The sequence below is a fragment of the Phycomyces blakesleeanus genome, assembly GCF_001638985.1.
Source record: "Phycomyces blakesleeanus NRRL 1555(-) unplaced genomic scaffold PHYBLscaffold_23, whole genome shotgun sequence".
Taxonomy (NCBI): domain Eukaryota; kingdom Fungi; phylum Mucoromycota; class Mucoromycetes; order Mucorales; family Phycomycetaceae; genus Phycomyces; species Phycomyces blakesleeanus.
Genome location: NW_017265156.1, coordinates 692,382 through 711,534, shown reverse-complemented (window position 1 = coordinate 711,534; position 19,153 = coordinate 692,382). Strand labels below are relative to the sequence as shown.

General features: G+C 34.5%; 9 protein-coding genes across 9 annotated transcripts; 4 read left to right on the top strand and 5 right to left on the bottom strand.

Annotated features, from left to right (window-relative positions):
• Positions 1-1,072: 1,072 nt before the first annotated feature.
• On the top strand, positions 1,073-2,152 carry PHYBLDRAFT_183071 (hypothetical protein; the record flags this gene model as incomplete). The annotated part of the gene is made up of 4 exons (XM_018438716.1): positions 1,073-1,213; positions 1,335-1,601; positions 1,678-1,729; positions 1,913-2,152. Coding segments are annotated over exons 2-4 (330 nt in total), but the record flags the coding sequence as incomplete, so codon positions are not given.
• Positions 2,153-3,321: 1,169 nt separating this feature from the next.
• PHYBLDRAFT_150027 (hypothetical protein) lies at positions 3,322-3,816 on the top strand (the record flags this gene model as incomplete). The annotated part of the gene is made up of 1 exon (XM_018432383.1): positions 3,322-3,816. The coding sequence occupies one exon, from the start codon at positions 3,322-3,324 to the stop codon at positions 3,814-3,816; it is 495 nt and encodes a 164-aa protein (XP_018287069.1).
• A 199-nt stretch (positions 3,817-4,015) lies between these two features.
• Positions 4,016-5,960, bottom strand: PHYBLDRAFT_183069 (hypothetical protein). The gene is made up of 5 exons (XM_018438715.1): positions 5,620-5,960; positions 5,483-5,574; positions 5,166-5,321; positions 4,975-5,084; positions 4,016-4,850 (listed from the first exon to the last, which is right to left on the bottom strand). Exons 1-5 carry the CDS (start codon positions 5,770-5,772, stop codon positions 4,174-4,176), a joined length of 1,188 nt encoding a protein of 395 aa, XP_018287068.1. The 5' UTR covers positions 5,773-5,960; the 3' UTR covers positions 4,016-4,173.
• Positions 5,961-8,191: 2,231 nt separating this feature from the next.
• PHYBLDRAFT_116693 (fork head transcription factor) lies at positions 8,192-8,795 on the bottom strand (the record flags this gene model as incomplete). Its single annotated transcript, XM_018428535.1, has 2 exons — positions 8,192-8,338; positions 8,598-8,795. Coding segments are annotated over 2 exons (345 nt in total), but the record flags the coding sequence as incomplete, so codon positions are not given.
• A 2,097-nt stretch (positions 8,796-10,892) lies between these two features.
• PHYBLDRAFT_116927 (hypothetical protein) lies at positions 10,893-13,426 on the top strand (the record flags this gene model as incomplete). Its single annotated transcript, XM_018428555.1, has 12 exons — positions 10,893-11,097; positions 11,256-11,335; positions 11,424-11,480; positions 11,596-11,692; positions 11,764-11,895; positions 11,966-12,048; positions 12,132-12,255; positions 12,329-12,439; positions 12,535-12,680; positions 12,771-12,925; positions 13,034-13,232; positions 13,382-13,426. The coding sequence occupies 12 exons, from the start codon at positions 10,893-10,895 to the stop codon at positions 13,424-13,426; spliced, it is 1,434 nt and encodes a 477-aa protein (XP_018287066.1).
• Positions 13,427-13,516: 90 nt separating this feature from the next.
• PHYBLDRAFT_150023 (hypothetical protein) lies at positions 13,517-14,645 on the bottom strand (the record flags this gene model as incomplete). The annotated part of the gene is made up of 7 exons (XM_018432382.1): positions 13,517-13,579; positions 13,640-13,687; positions 13,780-13,866; positions 13,928-13,971; positions 14,049-14,126; positions 14,213-14,303; positions 14,640-14,645. The coding sequence occupies 7 exons, from the start codon at positions 14,643-14,645 to the stop codon at positions 13,517-13,519; spliced, it is 417 nt and encodes a 138-aa protein (XP_018287065.1).
• A 1,467-nt stretch (positions 14,646-16,112) lies between these two features.
• On the bottom strand, positions 16,113-16,646 carry PHYBLDRAFT_172858 (hypothetical protein; the record flags this gene model as incomplete). Its single annotated transcript, XM_018436885.1, has 3 exons — positions 16,113-16,257; positions 16,340-16,530; positions 16,629-16,646. 3 exons carry the CDS (start codon positions 16,644-16,646, stop codon positions 16,113-16,115), a joined length of 354 nt encoding a protein of 117 aa, XP_018287064.1.
• A 1,003-nt stretch (positions 16,647-17,649) lies between these two features.
• On the top strand, positions 17,650-18,165 carry PHYBLDRAFT_67118 (hypothetical protein; the record flags this gene model as incomplete). Its single annotated transcript, XM_018441741.1, has 3 exons — positions 17,650-17,667; positions 17,756-17,946; positions 18,024-18,165. 3 exons carry the CDS (start codon positions 17,650-17,652, stop codon positions 18,163-18,165), a joined length of 351 nt encoding a protein of 116 aa, XP_018287063.1.
• Positions 18,166-18,824: 659 nt separating this feature from the next.
• Positions 18,825-19,153, bottom strand: PHYBLDRAFT_150020 (hypothetical protein; the record flags this gene model as incomplete). Its single annotated transcript, XM_018432381.1, has 2 exons — positions 18,825-19,001; positions 19,136-19,153. 2 exons carry the CDS (start codon positions 19,151-19,153, stop codon positions 18,825-18,827), a joined length of 195 nt encoding a protein of 64 aa, XP_018287062.1.

Here is a 19,153-nt window from a genome sequence, read left to right as displayed (position 1 = left end):
AATGTTTAGAAAAATAAATTAGAGTAGTTCTGTTTCCCAAATCTGGTAACCCCACCCTGCTGAAGAACCGGCGACTGATCTCTTTGATCAATTGTGACGCCAAAGTATTCACAAAGCTCCTTACTGCTAGACGTTGCATTTGTATTGGTCCGTTTATCACCTTACATCAGACTGGTTTCATGCCAGGCCGTTTCATTACCAACAATGGTTTGCTAGCTCGCCTTGCCACGCAACAGCCACAAATCACGGGAGATCTCAGGTGTGAGTATGGTGAGCCAAGGTAAGGCCAATTATTATGCTCATACACTCAACGCATCATTACTTCGTTCTTTCCAGAATTCCAAACAAGCTTTTATTTGTTTTTCTTTAAATATATATACATTAGTGTATTTTCAAAATAAAATCTAATTCAAAATTTAACCTTTTAATTTTCATCTCATGCTTTAATGGTAGTCCATATATATATATCAGCAACAGTCAAATGAAATAATACAATATATAAATGTATATAATACTCTTGCTTCCTTTACTTGATAACACTCCTCCTGTGCACTGTTGTTAATTTTCTTCAAAGTAATTTTGTATTTTATACTTTGTACCCCAAATTTGTAGAATGACTCTTAAGATGTAACCATGTACTTCCAAATATAGTATATTTTAGTTATTATTCATGGCTGAGTACAGACATATATTATCCCCGATAATATGATGGTTTGTTTCTCCGCTAGGCTACACTTTGAGATCCCAAGAAATTTATATATCTACACAAATGCACTTGTGTACATATATACATTTACTAATATTAATAGCACAAGTACTTTGAGACTGCAATCAATTAGCTTTTTTTGTGATATTAACAATGTCTTTTCTAATGCTGTAGAACGCACACTATCTATGAAGCGAATGACATCATCTATTGTAACACCTTTCACCCCCCCTCTTTTTTCTCTTTTCAATTATCGTGCATCCCCTGTGGTTTCTTTATGGGGAATGCCATCAAGACACGTCGACGTCACCTGTCAACCATATCCTACCCCCATTTTCTTTCTTTTTTTTTACATTTCCATTTTCTATATCTATGGTTTTTTTTTAATATTGTTAGTACATATATAAATATGTATAATTTTTTCTATATAAAAAATATTAAAAAGAATAGATACATATATAGAAAAAGGGATGAAAAATGGTAGGAGGATTAGAGGGATTGCAAGAGGTATGAATTCCAACAGGAGGTGATTGAATCCATAATTAAGGTCAAGGGGACAAAGAAAGTCCAAGCGCAAGAATTGACCTACAGCTTAGTATTCTCTCTACCTCTCATTTTTTTTTCTTAGTTCAGTTGTCGAGAACTGGCTCCGGATCAATATGTTTCCTTGACAGACTATCGAGAATGTTAACAGCTTATATATATATAGGATTAATTAGTTATCATCTTTTAGATTTCATTAAATAGACATCTTTAACAGATTCAGAACATCTATTTACCAGTTTATTCTTTTTTTTTATTCTTCTTCTTTTGCTTCTTAAATATCTCTTTATTCAATTGATTTAATATCAGTGGGATGTATTCTACCTTGTGTCAATATCCATTTAACAAAGAGGTTTGGGTCAACAGAAATAAACTCAAGTATTAGAGGCGTTCTCATCACAAATACTTTCTTATTTCTCTTTTCACAGAATGAAATTCATTTCGTTGAAGTGGATTTGTCAGACACAAACGACACCCATGGTAAGTCCCGAGGAGGATTTTTTTCTCATGTTTGTTAAAGTAGCTTAACATGTTGCAAGCCAACTCATTCCAACAACTGATATTCTCTCTTTTATCTCTCTCTTTCTCTTTTATTTTACATACATAACATGTCTGTAATTCTCTGGTTGTCATCCTGGCTATCTCCCCAAAAAAACACATCAGATACTCCAGTCTTACTTCCAGAAACACCACAAGATCCCATCAGCTCAACCATTGAAATGGTCGAGTCCAAGCCAGATATTTCTATCTGGCAGGCTGTTGAACTAGGCGACCTAACTTCCCTGCAGTACTTTCTTAATCACTCTTCAGACACTTCTTTATTGGTCAATACCCGTGATCCTGCTACAGAATACACTCTCTTGCACATCGCTGTCTCAAGCCATCAGAATCCTTACCGCCTATTGGAGATACTTTTACAAGAGGGTGCAGAACCTACGATAGGCAATGTCTACAATATACAGCCAATACATGCCTTGTTTTTACATTGTCCTAAACCCCTTGCTTCACTCCAGCTACTGTTGGACTTCAAGGCCGATCCAAATGCATGCGATGGTGATGGTTGGACACCTCTACATTATGCTTCCCGCTTCTGTAACGAGCCTAAATCGATCATTCAATTACTTTTAAAACACGGAGCTAATGTCAATGCTATCGATTCAAGTCGCAAAAGTCCTCTTTTCTCACTATTGGCAAACGGGGACCACCGCGATACCCTTGATATCCTCTTGTGTGCAAATGCCAATATAGGCTTACGTGCTGACTTTCTTGATCCAAAGACTCGTCGTACAAAACCTGCTACAGTCCTATTCCAATCTGCCAAATATGCCCGCCACGATTGTCTGTGCTTACTACTCGAGGCTTCTTCCGCTCACAAGGGTCTCCGGGAAGCTGTCACGACAGAGGAGATTGACCTTGCTGCAAATGTCTTGCGCCAGCAATATGCCCAAGCCCTAGAAAATGAGCGCAGAACAGATGCTAGTCATGTCGATCTGTCTCTGATGAATAAACCTCTGCCACAACTGGCCAGTGATCGTTTGGCAGACATGCTCCACAATCTGGATCAATTTAGTCTCCAGCTCAAACACGACCCCCGGTCTTCTGTTTACCGTGATCTGCACCCGGCTCAGCCAATTGTACATAGACGACGTTCATTGATGGAGAGTTTTCGACGTCGTCCGACAATGGAATCTATACAAACACGCCCACGGAGCTTATTTGAGCATATGGGCAATCTCTGGAGTCCGAGGCCATTGTACACCGAACAACCTGCAGTTTAAAGAAGACCATACTTTTTACTACAATATATTATATTATTATTATTATTATTATTATTATTTTAAAACACACACACACACATACACACACATAAAACAAGAGAATATATTTATAAAACATACAATATAACATATACACATTTATACAAATAGCATACATTCCACCTCGGAAATTACACCTTTAATTTTATTATATCTTATTATATATTTCTCACAGATCTTACACGGTCTTTTATTCTATTTTACTTTACTCTTTATTGTTGTTTCTTTATTTACTTGCTTTCTTCTTTTCTTTTCATGAGCAGCCCAGAAGAAATAAATCCATATCGTTCTCTATCACCTCTCGAACGACGAACCCGTTCATTGTCTCCTCCTCTTCAATCTCCTTCTTCATTTAGAAATCCAGACCGACGTTTGTCAGAAGAATACGAAGACAAGAGTGATCAACCGTTTGCCTATGGCTATTTACTTGGCTTGTTCAGTAGCCCAGACATGGGTGCATTTCTAACCAGCACTAGTTTCTCGGATGAGATTCAGGCCCTTCCATTCCATTGGCAGACACTGATTAGTGAAGCCAAGGATGAAGTGATTCAGGAACGCACACAACATTCTCCTTTAAAACAACATCCTGCAATGAAGAGATTAGAGAATGTCAGACAATATGTGTGGATGGCAGCAGGGAATGATTCTTCTAATTTACCTAATACTCTTACTTCTATTCTTCATCAAGACGACCAATTGTGGCCTATTATTCAATCACCCCACTTTTTCACAAGTGACAATAAATCATGATAGTCGTGTACAGTATGGATGATCAAATATTTTAAAAACTTAATAATTGACACACAAAAAAGAAAGAAAGATAAAGAGAGAGAGAGAGAAAAGAAGGTATATTTAAGCACCCATCACTCACCACCCACGGAATCACGCTTATAAAACAAAACAATGTAAAGTAAAGAAATGGAAATACAAAGACAAAGACAAAGACAAAAACAGTAAACCGAACAAACAGGTATTATATATTTTTAATGGGAGATTATCATTAAATATGGTACAATTCGGTACACTATATTTATATGAATGTTTATATATGTATGTGTGTAAAGGAGTCTAAAGTATCAACCGAAATCAAAATCAAAATCGAAAAGCTTATAGCTCATCCCTAATTGGTGCTGTACTAGCAATAGTCGAAGCTACCAGATGAATCACTTCTGAAACTACTTCAAGAGTTGGTTTGCTGGTAATGGGCGAAGCCACCGAGGGTGCTGCTTCTGAGACTATTTCAAGAGCTGCTTTGCTGGCAATAGACGAAGCTACCGCGGGAATTGCTTCTGATACAATGTCAAGAGTTGCTTTGCTGGCAATAGACGAAGCTACCGCAGGAACGGCTTCTGAAACTATGTCGAGAGTTGCTTTTTTGGCAATAGTCAAGGTTGCCAAAGGAGACACTTCTGAAAGTACTTCAAGAGTTGTAGTACTGGCAATAAATGAAGCTACCAACGGAGTAGCTTCCGAAACTACTGCAATGGTTGCTGTTGGGTTTGAGAGAAGTGCAGTTGTGGCGGTGACAGTAGCGTCTTTGATGGTCTTTGTGGTTGTGGAGTGACCGCTGAGCCAACCGATCCACGAAATACCTACATCCCAAGTACGCTTCTTGATAATATACAGTACCACTCCACAAAACAGAAATACTCCCAACAAAAGAGAGACTCGATCAAACCAATCTGCGGACTCTAGTTGAGAGATCAATCTTTTCGATATAGTCATAAGAGATCCAAGGTTGGCATATTCTGATCGTGTTGCCATAAGGGTCTTTGAAGAATCGGCTATATTATTTTATTTTTGAAATTTAGATTAGTTAATAAACACCCATGTTTTAATTATTCACTATTAAACTTGTGTATATGTATACATAATGATAATAATAAAAGAAAACAAATGAATTCTTACCTAACATAATTGCAGAATAGGAGCTCTTTTCCAATTCTTGCTCCATCAATTTTCTTGTCTTTCCAAGTGCTTCCGTTACCTCTGAAGAAGCCTGTAGTAACCTTTGGTCTCTAAATTCGATAATACACATCAACCAATTATTTAGTCAGTTAGCCAGTCTTCTATATATATATATAATTCTGCTAGTTTACCCGTGTGTGTGTCTCTGCTTGAGCTCATATTGCTCGGTAAAGCTCTTTTCATCCATTTTTCCACGCATTCCAAACAGTTCTTCACGTTGCTTTCGATCTTGTTGTTCGACTCTTTGTTTAGATTGCCATATAGCTTGACGTGAGCTAATTTGAAGTCTAGTAGGTTTATACATAAATAAATAAGTATATATAGTTTACTAGAAAATGAACTATTTTGTTTTTGCTTTCGTTTGTTCGTTTGTTCGTTTGTTCTTTCTTTATTTTTCAAGTAGCAGCAGCAACAACCAAAGAAGAAGAAAAAAAAGAAACTTACTTACTGCTTGAACTGGGTCTCGTATTCTGCTAGTTTACCAAGAATAGATTCCTTTGAAGCCAGACTATCTTCTTCTTCTGCAAGTTGTTTTACTTGCTGTTGTGGATGAGCATTGATGACAGATGAGTTTGTTCATCTTACTTGAATATCATGTTCAAATGTACGTAAATCGCTTTTCAAGAGTGTGGCGACTTCTTTTTGGAGTGGAATCGAGTCTACTTGTGCAAGGCGACGAACCAAGCGTTGACATTCAGCTGACAACTGTCCAATTCCTCTTAATTTTTCAGTCGACATTAAAGTATGTGTACTTGTATATGGATGTAGCGTGTAGCGTGTAGTGTATAGTGTGTCTATCTGATTTTCTTTTTTGGTTTACTCGAAATAATGATAATTACGTATTATTACAAAAATATTATTATTAATAAGAATTAGTATTAGTAGCACTGGTGATAGTCGTAATAATGGTCGTGGCAGCTAAAACGTTCTGGACAAGATAATTATGGGTTTTTTGCTTTGACGAGTATAAAGTATGTGGTTGTGTGTGACTGGCTGGATTTCAACCAAACAGCAATGCTATACATAAAAAAAAATACATTTCTGGAACGACTTTATATATATATATATATATATATACAACACAATTATTTTCTTTTCCTTTCTTTATTGAGTGCGCCAAAGGGCAACGATAATAATAATGGTAATAATAATAATGGTAATAATAGGAGAAAAATACGAAAATTAAATCAAATAAAATAAAGAAAGAAAAGTACGAATAAATAATAAAGAGATATAAGTGAGAAATGAAATTATAAAGATGTATAAGGAAGTATAAGGAAGTATAAAGAAGTATAAAGAAGAAATATGAACGAAAGAGGTGAATCTGATTTGTGTGTATATATAAATATACATATAGATATACATATACATATATGGTTTGTGAATCTCATTATGTTTGTTTTTGTTTCTTTATTGTTTATTGTTTTGGAGTGGTAGGAGGATTTGAGAGAGTGCTTTCTGCTGAATTGGTTGGCTGTGATTGTGTTGGTGTTGATGCTGCTGCTGATGGTTGTACTGAATCCACAGACGGTGTTGGTACTTGGGCAGCAGGCGTTGGTGTAACCTGCTCAGATTCTGTAGCTAATTGTGCTGCTGAAGTGGTAGGTGCTGTCATTGGTATTGTCATTGGCATCGGCTGAACGGTTGAAGTTGGTTGTGCTACTGACACAGGCTGTGCTGAAGTGCCTAGTGCTGGTATTCCAGAAACCGGTACTGGGGAAATTCTAGCCTGTGGCGCCGATCCCACCGGAGCAGATACTATAGTAGCTGCAGGTGTAGGTGTAGGTGCAGTTGCAGGTAAAGGTGAAGGTGTAGATATAGATGTAGATGTAGGTGCAGGTGTGGATGTAGGTGCAGATGTAGGTGTAGGTGTAGGTGTAGGTGTAGATATAGATGTAGGTGTAGGTGTGGGCGTAGGTGCTGGTTTGTGTGTGTTTGCAGATGCAGATGCAGATGCAGATACAGGCACAGGCACAGGCACAGGCACAGAGGCAGGCACAGATGCAGACCCAGGTGTAGACATTGTAACAGACACGGGCGCAGACACAGGCGCAGACACAGGCGTAGATTGTGCTAATGTCACTGACGGTAATGTCGTTGAAATTGTCGTTTGTACTGGCATTGGTGCTGGGGTTTGTGTCTGCACTGGAATTTGTACTGGAGTGGATACGTGTGCTTGTGGTGCTTGTGTTGGCATCTGCATTGACATCTGCATTGGTACTGGCGTTTGTTGAGGCTGTTGCTGAGGCTGTTGCTGAGTTAGCCCTGGGTGGTTACCGTGTGCTCTTAACGCTGATTGAAGTGTGCTTGATAATTGACTAGCCAACTGAGGAGGAAGTTGTGCGATAGCCTGAGGAAGCAGTTGGGCAATAGAAGCTGGGAGTGGATACTGAACTGGGTTGAGCAAATGCTGACGAATAGTGTTTTGGAGCTGCATCTGCAATTGTGCCTGCACATGCGAATTCGATGTAGGTGTGTGATTTCCAGCAATTCCTGGTGGTGGTCTTGTATCATGCAATGGCCTTGGGGTTGAAGTAGTGGTGGATGTTACAGGAGAAGGTTGTGCGGGTAATGATGCCTGCAATTTGCCAGTCATATTATCTTGACTGGTTGTTTCAGAGCTATCGGCTATCTTATCTGGTACAGTAGATTGAACTGATGATTGATGGTGCTGATTTTGTTGATGTTGTTGTTGTAGTTGTTGTTGATGTAGATGTTGTTGTTGATGCTGCTGCTGTACTTGTACTTGCTGTTGTTGTACTTGCTGTTGTAGTTGCTGTGGTTGTTGTGGTTGTGGTTGTTGTTGATGCTGTTGATGTTGATGTTGCTGCTGCTGATGTTGTTGCTGTTGATGTTGATTTTGCTGCTGCTGATGTTGTTGTTGGTGATGCTGATTTTGATTTTGATGGATATTTTGTTGAGGGTTGTGTTGTTGTTGTTGTTGTTGTTGTTGTTGCTGCTGCTGCTGCTGCTGCTGCTGCTGCTGTTGTTGTTGTTGTTGTTGTTGTTGTTGTTGTTGTTGTTGTTGTTGTTGCTGATGATGGTGATGATGATGTTGTTGCTCATCTTCACTGTCTGATGTTTCTCGTTTTATTCGTTTGGATGATTCTCCACCAGCAGGACTGGTGTATCCACTGGTCGGTCCCTTTGAGGCTACTCTCTTATTCCGCTTGTAGATCCCATTTGTAAATTGTGGTTCCGCACTTGTGTCAATAGTCCAAAATGCCCCTTTGCCTGGCTCAGCGTCCCCGCGCGGAACCTTGACAAATGCTTTGTTTAAAGATAAATTGTGTCGAATCGAGTTCTACAAAAAAAAATCCAAAAAAGAAAATTCCCCACAAAAATAATGCGAGAAATGCACAGAATGACAGAGTGACAGAGTGACAGAGCGGCAATATTTCAGACAGATATACCGATATACCGATATACAGACACAAAGAGACAGATAAAAAAAATTCAATAAATCTCAGCACTTTACTACAATGATCCTCCTTTCCTTCACTTCCTTTATATGTATATTTTATTCTTTGAATGAAATTGAAATAAGACTTGTAATAATTTACCTGCCAGCCATTCTGTGCCATTTGATAATACGGATAGTGTGTTGTGATGTAGGTATAAATACCGTTTAGAGTCATTCGTTTGTTATTTGTCGAATTGATTGCCTGTGCAATGAGAGATGCATAGGAGTAAGGTGGTTTGGCATCTTTACTGCCATATGGATTTGGCTCTGGTGTCTCATTCCCATCGTCTACACTCATCCGGTCCTCCCTTCCCACACTCTCCCGGAGCTCTTCCTTTCGTTGACTGAGCGTACTTTGTTTCTCGAGCTGCTGTGGTGCTGATATATACCCATAATTCTCATTCTGCGGTGCCTCTTCAATGTCCATACGTGGCAGGAGAAAAATAAAACATACTTCACCAATTTGAATCTTTGTCCTATTAAGATATTTCTTATTCAGTTTATATTTATATATTATATATATATGTATATATATGTATGTGTGCATGTATGTATATTTTATTGTACATTAATTTTAATATCCTTAAGTATTAGACTCACCTGTTTTCAAGAGGTACAGTAACACCCTTTTCAACAAACTGCTCATTCACAAACGCGCCGTTCTTACCAAACACCATCATCTCAAACCGTTGGGTGGTGAAGTTGTAGAATAGACGTGCGTGTTGTCTAGAGACAGATTTTGTGTTTCCGAGTGGAATGTCAACGTTGTCTGGGTTGGTCACTCTTCTGCCCAGTGTTACTTGAAGTGTGCGAATATAGTAACAAAAGTCTTCGCCTTCAAGTTTAGCATAAGCCTGTACAGGTCCGGCATCTACAGAGGTTGCGTTGGGTGTATCTGTTGTGACATTTGGAGTTGTGTGGATGGCGGATGAGTCCAATTGATTGCCAGTTGTATCTATTTCTGTATTTTCGTCAAAGGAAGCCATTTTCAATACACACGAAATGCAACACTTGAAAAAAAAGCCAAAAAAAAATAGGTCGATTTTAAGATTGCGGTGGATGAACTCAATCTACTTTGGAATAGAAATGAAAGGAGGTAAAAAGAATAAAGACAGAAGATAAAGAAGTTAAAGAGGTTGAAGAAGAGAAGGGAAGAAGGGAAGGAAGAAAGAAATAGAAGATGGGTCGACTTTTTTTTTGTTTTTGTTTTATAAAGAATATATATATATTATATATAAATATAAATATAAAAAATAATTATAAATGTATGTATATAACAATAATAATAAAATAATAGTCAAGGAAAGCAATACTAGATAGCGGACACACAAATTATTTAAAAAATCACAAAAGTAAACAAACGCGCTTTGAACGTCGACAAAAGATACACGCAACCTACAGCTAACGGACACGTTGGTTGGCTTAACCATCTTTCTCACTTTCCTTCCCAGAGATCTATGACTGACAAAGACTCAGCTATTTCTTGGCTGTAAAAATATATATAAGACTAATAATATTTCTTTTCTTTTTTTTAAAAAAAATTTAAAATATTTTTAATTTAATTTAATTTAATTTTTTTTATAAAGAAATAATTTAAATTCGTTACCATTGAAACAAATTATATATCCATTTATTGTAATTTCTATATATCGTGTCTGTAGATCAGCTTCATTAACTATAAAGAAGTCCATTTCTACACATCTTGTGGTCTATGTGACTTTATATATAAGAACATGAGTTAATGTTGTTTCTTTCTTTCTTTCTTGATTCCTTTTTTCACATATATAATATATACAATCAATCAAACAAAGAAAGAAAGAAAATAAGAGAATAATAAAAAGCTTAAATATATTAGATATATAAATTTATAATTAGTGGATTTACTTAAATATAAAACAACCACAAGTAAATACTTCTTTGTACATGATCTACAGGTCTATAATTAAGCAATATTTTGCTTAATCAAAGTCCCATGGATCATCAAATTTCTGCACAAATGTCTCACAAATAATAATAACAATAATAAAATAAACGGGGTAAAATTATATTATGTACATATTGAACTAATAAAATATAAAATATAATTTATAATATAATGTATAATTAATATCTTTATCTTACTTCTTTATCTACACACCTCTTTCTTTGTAGATATGAATATGAATATATATATATATATTGGCCCTGAAGTTTATTAGCCTAAAGTATCTTGTAATATACAAAAATGGGAATCACAGATTTTCTTTTTTGAAAAAAGACTAAATTTTTGGATTCCAAATTACCTTGGGGGTGGCTTGGTGGTTCTCCGGTCTTTGGATATTTCATCTTTGAATTTCCCTTTAAGCCGCATTATGTTGCACACATTGTGCCAAGGACACATCATCAACGCAACCAAATGGAACCAAATTCAAAACGTCAGCGTCTTGAACAAGACCCAGAGACTTTTGAACCTCTTAAAGAAAAGGTCGAGCCATCGAGAGATCTCTACCTAGATACCATCAACAGACACATGCTAGATTTTGACTTTGAGAAAGTATGCTCAGTTTCACTTTCTCATTTGAATGTCTATGCTTGCCTAGTGTGTGGAAAATACTATCAAGGTAATACTATTACCACTAATAGGAACAAGGATGTACAACCAACTTACAAACACATTTGTACATTTGCTTTATGCTCTGATTCCTCTGACACATCATTTCTATTGATTATGCACCCTCACACACGCACACATTACCCATAATAATAATAATAATAACAGGACGTGGCAAAACATCCCATGCTTATTTTCACAGTATGCACAAAGACCATCATGTGTTCATCAATCTTCATACTCTCAAGGTTTCTTTTTTTAAAACGAACGAACAAACAAACTATATTTTGTCTTGTCTGTTATTTTACCGGTGTCTCTAAATTCAAATTATCTTAGGTTTATGTACTTCCTGAAGGTTATGAAGTCGATGATCCTTCATTGAGTGATATAAAGGTTACTTTACGCGTCCACATGAAAATAATAATAACAATGTTCATTATTATTATTACTATCATTACTATCATTATCCTTACCAAACCACTATTATTATTTACATTTTTGGAAACAGTACGTCTTAAAACCTGTCTTGACCAAATCACAAGTTATGCAATTGGACAAAAACCTCAAGCCTTCATATGATCTCAACAACAAGAAGTATCTGCCTGGTTAGTGCTGGCTATTATATATTTAGTGGAATACTAATTAACTTTCCTGTGTATTTAATTTATTTTCGCAGGATTTGTGGGTTTGAACAATGTAAAGGCAAATGATTATGTCAATGTAATTATCCAAGCCCTTGTTCACATCCCTCCTCTCCGTGATTATTTTATTCTCGAAGATTTTGATAAACTTGGGCGTTCTCAACTAGGTATGAATAATTTATTATATATTTTATTATATTATAGTGCACAACTTTAATCCTAATTATCCTAAACCAGTAACCCGGTTTGGCGCACTGGTACGGAAAATGTGGAATCCAAAGGCATTCAAAGGACAAGTCAGTCCACACGAACTTCTTCAGGTAAATTGGGCTTGCGTAGCTTAGTATTTATAGTGATTGAGAATATGTTGATTACATTATATATGTACTAATTTGTTCTTTAGGAAATTTCAAATGCAAGTGGAAAACGATTTAAATTGACAGAACAGAGCAACGCAATTGATTTCCTTTCCTGGTTCCTGAACACCCTTCACAGAGATCTTGGAGGAAGTAAAAAGAAAAATAGCAGTAAGTCAAAGTTGTTTTTTTATATGCAATGATAACGATAACTGTAGATAATAAATAACAATTTTGAAAATAGGCATTATCCATCGCATTTTCCAGGGAGAGGTTTCGGTAGATTCCCAAAGTATTGGTGCTACAGGTGGTCCAGGAAACAAGGAGGCTCTATTGATTTTTGATGAAGATCGAGGTAAAATTAATTTAAATTAAATTAAATTGATCTATATACACATCTATTGTTCGAATAATAGTAAATGTTTAACGTATATTTAAATACACATAAAGAAATCAAGTCTGTTCGTCTTCCTTTCCTTTTCCTTGCGCTTGACCTCCCTTTGGCTCCCCTTTATCAGGATGAAACCGAAAAGAATATTATTCCCCAAGTTCCTTTGACAACTATTCTTGGAAAATATGATGGAAAGAGGGTTCAGGTAAAAATAAAAAACAAAATAACAGCAATCACAACACATTATAAATTTATTCATATTGTATATATGTGCCTATGTATTGATGACGATTAGGAAGTTGCTGATCAAAAGAAGAGATATCACATCACACTCCTTCCTGACTACCTAATCTTTCACATCAAACGGTTCAACAAAAACAACTGGACCACAGAAAAAAACCCTACAATTGTAAACTTTCCTATCAAGAATGTCGACATGGCCAACTGTAAGTAAATTTCTTCAGATAAAGAGAAAGATACCTATGTATGCTTAATATTGAAAAATAAATAACTAATATATATTTATGCATCTTTTTTTTTAAAAAAAAAAGTCACTAGTGATCCAGATGCCAAGAATGTTGGAACTCATTATGACTTATTAGCCAATATCTGTCATGAAGGTAAGGCTGACAATGGTCAGGGAACCTACAAGGTCCACGTCCGTCATCGTGGAACAGAACAGTGGTACCAGATTCAGGATTTGATTGTTGAAGAGATCGTACCTCAAATGATCTTTTTGTCAGAGAGTTACATTCAGGTAAATACTATATTATATTTTATCATTACAATTATTTCTGTTATTTTCAATCAATATATAAGTATAAGTATATGTATGCGGAAATGCGGATAGCTTCTCTATTTTACATTAAAATCTAAACTACCTGTCTCCTTCCTTAATATTCTTAGATCTGGGAACGTAAACGTAGTGTAGAGGAACCAGTATCCAAATAATATAACAACATTTAAGATACAAACTACCATGTCATGTCTTGGATAGACGCTAATCATAATAAATACATATAAAATGATACAATTCAGCATTTATCCTAAATGTTTCAGGATATATTCATCTGTAAAGGATTCAGGATCACGAATATCAACACCCTAAATAAATAAATTAATTATACAAACTTTAATCCATATCTTAGCATTTGTGAAATTTACCCTTGTAACATCTGTCTTTTCTTGAACAAAAGTCTTTGCAGAAGCATACTAGAACAATTGAATATGTAATATGAGTACATAAAGCAAGTACTTATACGTACATGTATACACTGATCCCCGTATACCTGCTTTGAACTTACCAGCATATTGATCTCGGCCTTTGCAGACGAAGGAGACCAATATATAAACAAAAGAGGGTAATTGACTCTACCGTCACTGTACTTTCGCTAAAGATAATATTAAATTTTAAGTATAAATATACAATTTTGTGGTTACATGTATGTTTACCTCGTAGCTCAAGATAATAAAACGTGGGCTATTTTCAGGAAGCTCTGTTGGATAATTAAATAATCGAGTAATTTGACACACACACACACATATATATATATATATATATATATATTCATACCTTCGATAAGTTCTTCCAAAGAAACAGCGTCATACACTTCTTCTTCGACAATCTTTAGCTGCTTTCGATCAATTTGCACTAAGAATATATGTATATAAAAATCAATTTTTTTGGACGTGTAGATGTGTAGTAGTGGGTTTATTGATGAGGTAATCGATGCATACAGACAAAGGCAGCATTTCCACTTGAATATTTTGCAAAACGAAATTTCTTGATCTTTTCAAGTAATTGAGAGTCGATTTCGCAGGTAGATGACTAAATGACCGAGATGTGGAAATAAATAAATAAATAAATAAATAAAAGTAAGTACAGCCTATTTTTTTTTCTATTTTTAAAATAAAAAATATTCTTGAAAGGATGAGGAGGGATTACCATTGTGTATGTATTGACTTGAGAGATTGAAAGAAAGAAAGGCACAGATAGATATGTATATAAAAGAATAGAAAATCAATGGTACAAAATGCAATTTTGAAAAGCCTGCATTTCCTGGTTTATGGTAAAGTATTAGCCGATTTGGTGACCGTTAAAACATAGATTGGAAGAAGCTTGTGGTGTCAAATGGATTATATGTAATTCAAATAAGCAGCCCACTGACATCACTTCTGAAGAGGTCAAACCAAAATGGCGTTAATATGTACTTGGCTTATGAGAGTTATTTCCAAGAGACATATAAAATACATCTCTCATAGTATATGTGCTTAAGTTCATACAACTCTTTCTGCAAGAATATATACATCTTAATGAGCTAGTCTGACAGTTTGAACAGTCATCAAAATATAATAGTCGTTGCAGAATTAATTTGTTTGAGAGCTACTGACAGACACAGTTAAAGCCTTAATTGTATAAGATAAATTACCATATCGATAATTCTATGGACACGACATTTCTAGGATTGATCTGATGGATTTTATAAGCCTTAACTTTAATGATTATTTTTCTAGTGGATATTTGAAATATAACTTTTGGTCTAGTACACTATATTAATTATAAAATATAAATTAAATAGCTTTAATGCTTTCAAGTATGATATAGATGAAGATTGTATAACTGGTATATAAACCTTTATAGCGTATATTCTATAAAGGAAAATTAAAACAATACGCAGCCAAAATAGTAATAAAGAGCAAAAAAAAACATGTCTTTATATATAAAAGCATTGCTTTAAAGCAAATAAAAGTAATAGTTTCTGTTTTTGGGAAAGTCTTTTGCAGAATTATGCACGGTCCACGTCAGCGCTATTAAGAACTCAATCTTGGTCTTTTTTTTTGCATATAAAATACTGCATAAGCTGATAAATACATTATATCCAGCTCTTCTCTCTTCCCTAATTCCCTTTACTTTCCCTTCCATTCCAGTCACATTCAACCAAAACTCTCTAATATAGCTAGAGTTATAGTATAAATAGATAGATATGTAAGAGACTGAGTATATGAATCAATATGTAGCATAAGTATATAAGCTGGACGATAACTGAATACATGGACTAGTGGATAAGAGTATAGAAATTGGTGAGTGGGTAAAATGAAAAACAGGAGAGTAGATTGGTGCTGATATATGAGCTTATATATGTATTTGTTAATTGGCCAGTGATTTGGTGTGTTGGAAAATAAATATTATTAAGAAAGATGTATGCTGCACAGGTATAGTAAGAAGAGCAATATGGGATGATTTATTACATAACAAATTAATTAATTTGAAACCAAACTTTCAGGATGCATAATGATATATCGTGAGAGAATTTGTACTGGAAGATATGAAGAATAGGTTCACAGCAGTGAGTTTGTTTAAAGAGTATTTAAGCTATGTAAAGATTGTATGTTATTGAGCTAGTAAGAGATGTATTTGTATCCGATGTATGAAACTGGGACTCTTATTGCTTCTTATAATAAAGAAGACTATATGTATAGACAGTTCAGTTCACATGTTTCTTTCATATTTGTTTTTTCTCTCTATCTATCCATATATAAATATGTGTGTTTTGTTTGACAATATGTATGGTTAATGTAGATACATATACTTATACATGGTAGGTACAATGATAATGATAATATTAATATATACAAACTATTGCAGCTTATCAGACCGGTGAGTTAGTTTATCCAATTCTGCCCGGCAAGCAATAAACTTTTCTTCCTTATCCTGAAGTTCAAGTTGTAGAGCAGTAATCTTGCGTGCAGCCTCGTCTGCATCGGCCCGGTACTCATCAAAGCTATAATAATATAGTAATAAGAACAGAGAAAGAGATTATTATCATTATTAATGCAATATATATATAACATCTTTTTTTTTACCAAGCTGATTGATTAGTAAAAAAAACGGAGAACTCGTTAATATCTTCATTAGATTTTTCGAGGTGTCTTTCCAAAGACACAATAGTTAATTCCTTGATTTCAATTTCGTACTCGAGGTCCCTGGCTCTACTTTCTAAATCATCAGCTTTGGCAATGGCTTTGTCAGTTTCGGCTTGAAGCTCGCGAATTTTCTTTTTTATATATTTATATATTTAAATAAGATAAATAAATAAATTAGTTTCATTTTCTCATTTTTAATATGTATATAACAAACAAACATATTTTTTACTTCTTTGATAGAGTCCATATTAACCGTTCTTCTACTAAATTTAATGATAAAACGAAAGAAAAAGTGGGGTAAGTTTGCAGGAGCAAGAGGAAGAAGCACAGAAGAATAAACTAATAAAAATAAGAGTTCACCTGGTTATGATCGACCGGTATTCAGTTATATTTGTAGTTAAAAAAATATTACTTAGAAAGGTTCCAACCTTAAAGGATAATATGTTTCTTGCCATATTTATAAATGAAGTGATTTAATTGGATAAGCAAAGTTAAGGGTAACAATTTCCCAATAAGCCGAAAACATATTTGATTGGTTACTAAAACACTGTATCTTATTTATTTTTTTATTTTAATCAAACATTAACTTTTTCTTATTACTTTTTATAATAAAGAAAAATATTGTTCAAGTGCAGGAAAGAAAGAATAAAAATGGCGGGAAAGAGTTAATGGAGTGGGTGACTTATAAATATATATATATATTTATTAATTGGCTTAAAGAAGCAGAAAAGAAAATGATTTTGACATTCATCTAGTTGTAGTCGACCATATTATTATTTTTTCCTTGTTGCTTTGCAGAAATGTGCGGAAGCTTATTACAGATCTGTCTCTTGTGCTTGTATTGACACATGGTAAATTGGTGCCTATGTGTAAGTGTCCAGCTTGGGAACAGGAAAGTAAATACGGCTATAAAGACTCTTTCGTTAAAGAACATATATATATATATAAAGAATAGCTATTTAACTACATTGAGTCATTCTTACAGCTGCCTTAATACTCCAAGCTCCACTGAAATCAACACTGAATACTAATACTAAAAGATGAAGCCCACCGTGTCCATATTGCAATTTAAGGTTTTGACTTTTTTAAGTAATAAAACTTTATCTACAAATAGAAATGAAAGATATCGATCCCGGCTAGGTGAACTTTTATTCTTTATCAGTTTATACTTTCGCAACTCCTCCTCCTCCTACTTATCTTCCTTTCTTCTTTTTCTCTTTCTCTTTAAATTTAATAAAGCAGTATTCAATATGGACAAAATGCTACACGTAAGATTATCTTTGTTTGTTAGATATACATATATTAAAGAAAAACCCATTTTATTATGTATACTGTTTAAATATATAAATTAAAAAGGAAATTGCCGACATTCGCGCCAAGGCTGAAAGCGCCAATGCTAGGGCTAATAAACTTGAAATTGAAATCAAGAGTCTTGAGAGCTATTCTAATTTTAGAGATCAAAACATTATTACTCTGAAAGATCAAATTGCAAAACTCGATATAAAGTACGAAGACCTCTACAATGTTTTGACTTCTAAAGCTGAATGGTAAATACATAAACACATAATATATTAAGGGTAATATTAGCCTTTCACTCTTTAAAACCTTATTATTAATGTTATAGGCATAATGAACATAAAGACGACGTAGAAGAGTCTGTGCACATGATTAATGGTTTGGAATCCGCCATCCAGAGCATGAACGAAAAGTACATCGCTTGCAAGGCAAAATTAGATGAACTGACTCATCAATCTGTAAAGTTGTAATAGTCTGTATATGTTAATATTACCACTACCACTGTACCCGCTATGTATAAGTAGATGTAACAATATTATCAACCAATATCATTAAATAAAACAAACAAACAAACGCACACAGACGTATACATAATATGAGAAAGTGAGATTAAATATATTAATAAATGGATAGAGAAATAAAAAAAAGATGTGCAAATCATATGAATAGAATTGTCTGTATATACAGTTTTATTTAATGTAATAGAGAAAAGAAGTAGTAAAATACGATAGCTGGTCAACGATAAGACATATGCAATAAGCAATACTATTAAGATATTATATATACCTACTTACCTACTTACCTACATACATACATACATACATACATACATACATACAAACTAATTGACAAAGACACCAGCAAATAAATAGCAGTGGAAAATTAGTGATAATGGCGACGATAATATTCGATATTTTATTATGTATACTCGTGTGTATATATTTGTTTTATTTGGTGATATTTATTGTTAATGTTGTTTAATGTACTTGTTCTTAAAAGGTATAATGATAATAATGACGGCTGTAATATATACAGCTATTGCAGTTTGTCAGACTGAATAATCAGTTTATGCAACTCTTCCTTGCAAGCGGTATAATTTTCTCCCTTATCATTAATTATCAACTTTAAACTAGCCATTGGTTTTAGACTCGGGTGTCCCAGCTTCGAGTTCCTTGATCTTATTTTCCAGAGAAACAATTTTTTCCTCCTTTGCCCGGAATTCAATCAGGTATTGCCGTCTTTCCACTAGTAGTTCTTCGATCCTGGTATTGGCTTTGGCAACCTCGTCGCGAAGGCCTTCGATTATCTTAGATATATACATATACATATATACATTTAAATAATAAAAATGAATAAATTAGCTTCTTTTAATTTTAAGAATGTATACAGAAACACGCATATATATAGCAGAAACAAACAAACAAACAAACATAAACTTACTAGCTTGAATCTTTCCAT

What these genes read in the sequence shown, in the direction of transcription:
- PHYBLDRAFT_183069 (XM_018438715.1), bottom strand. Translation starts at nt 5,772, where the DNA reads ATGTCGACTGAAAAATTAAGAGGAATTGGACAGTTGTCAGCTGAATGT. An exon ending in AAGCAGAGACACACACACGG is followed by an intron (nt 5,085 to 5,165) that starts GTAAACTAGCAG and finishes TATCGAATTTAG; the next exon opens with AGACCAAAGGTTACTACAGG. An exon ending in CTATTCTGCAATTATGTTAG is followed by an intron (nt 4,851 to 4,974) that starts GTAAGAATTCAT and finishes AAAATAATATAG; the next exon opens with CCGATTCTTCAAAGACCCTT.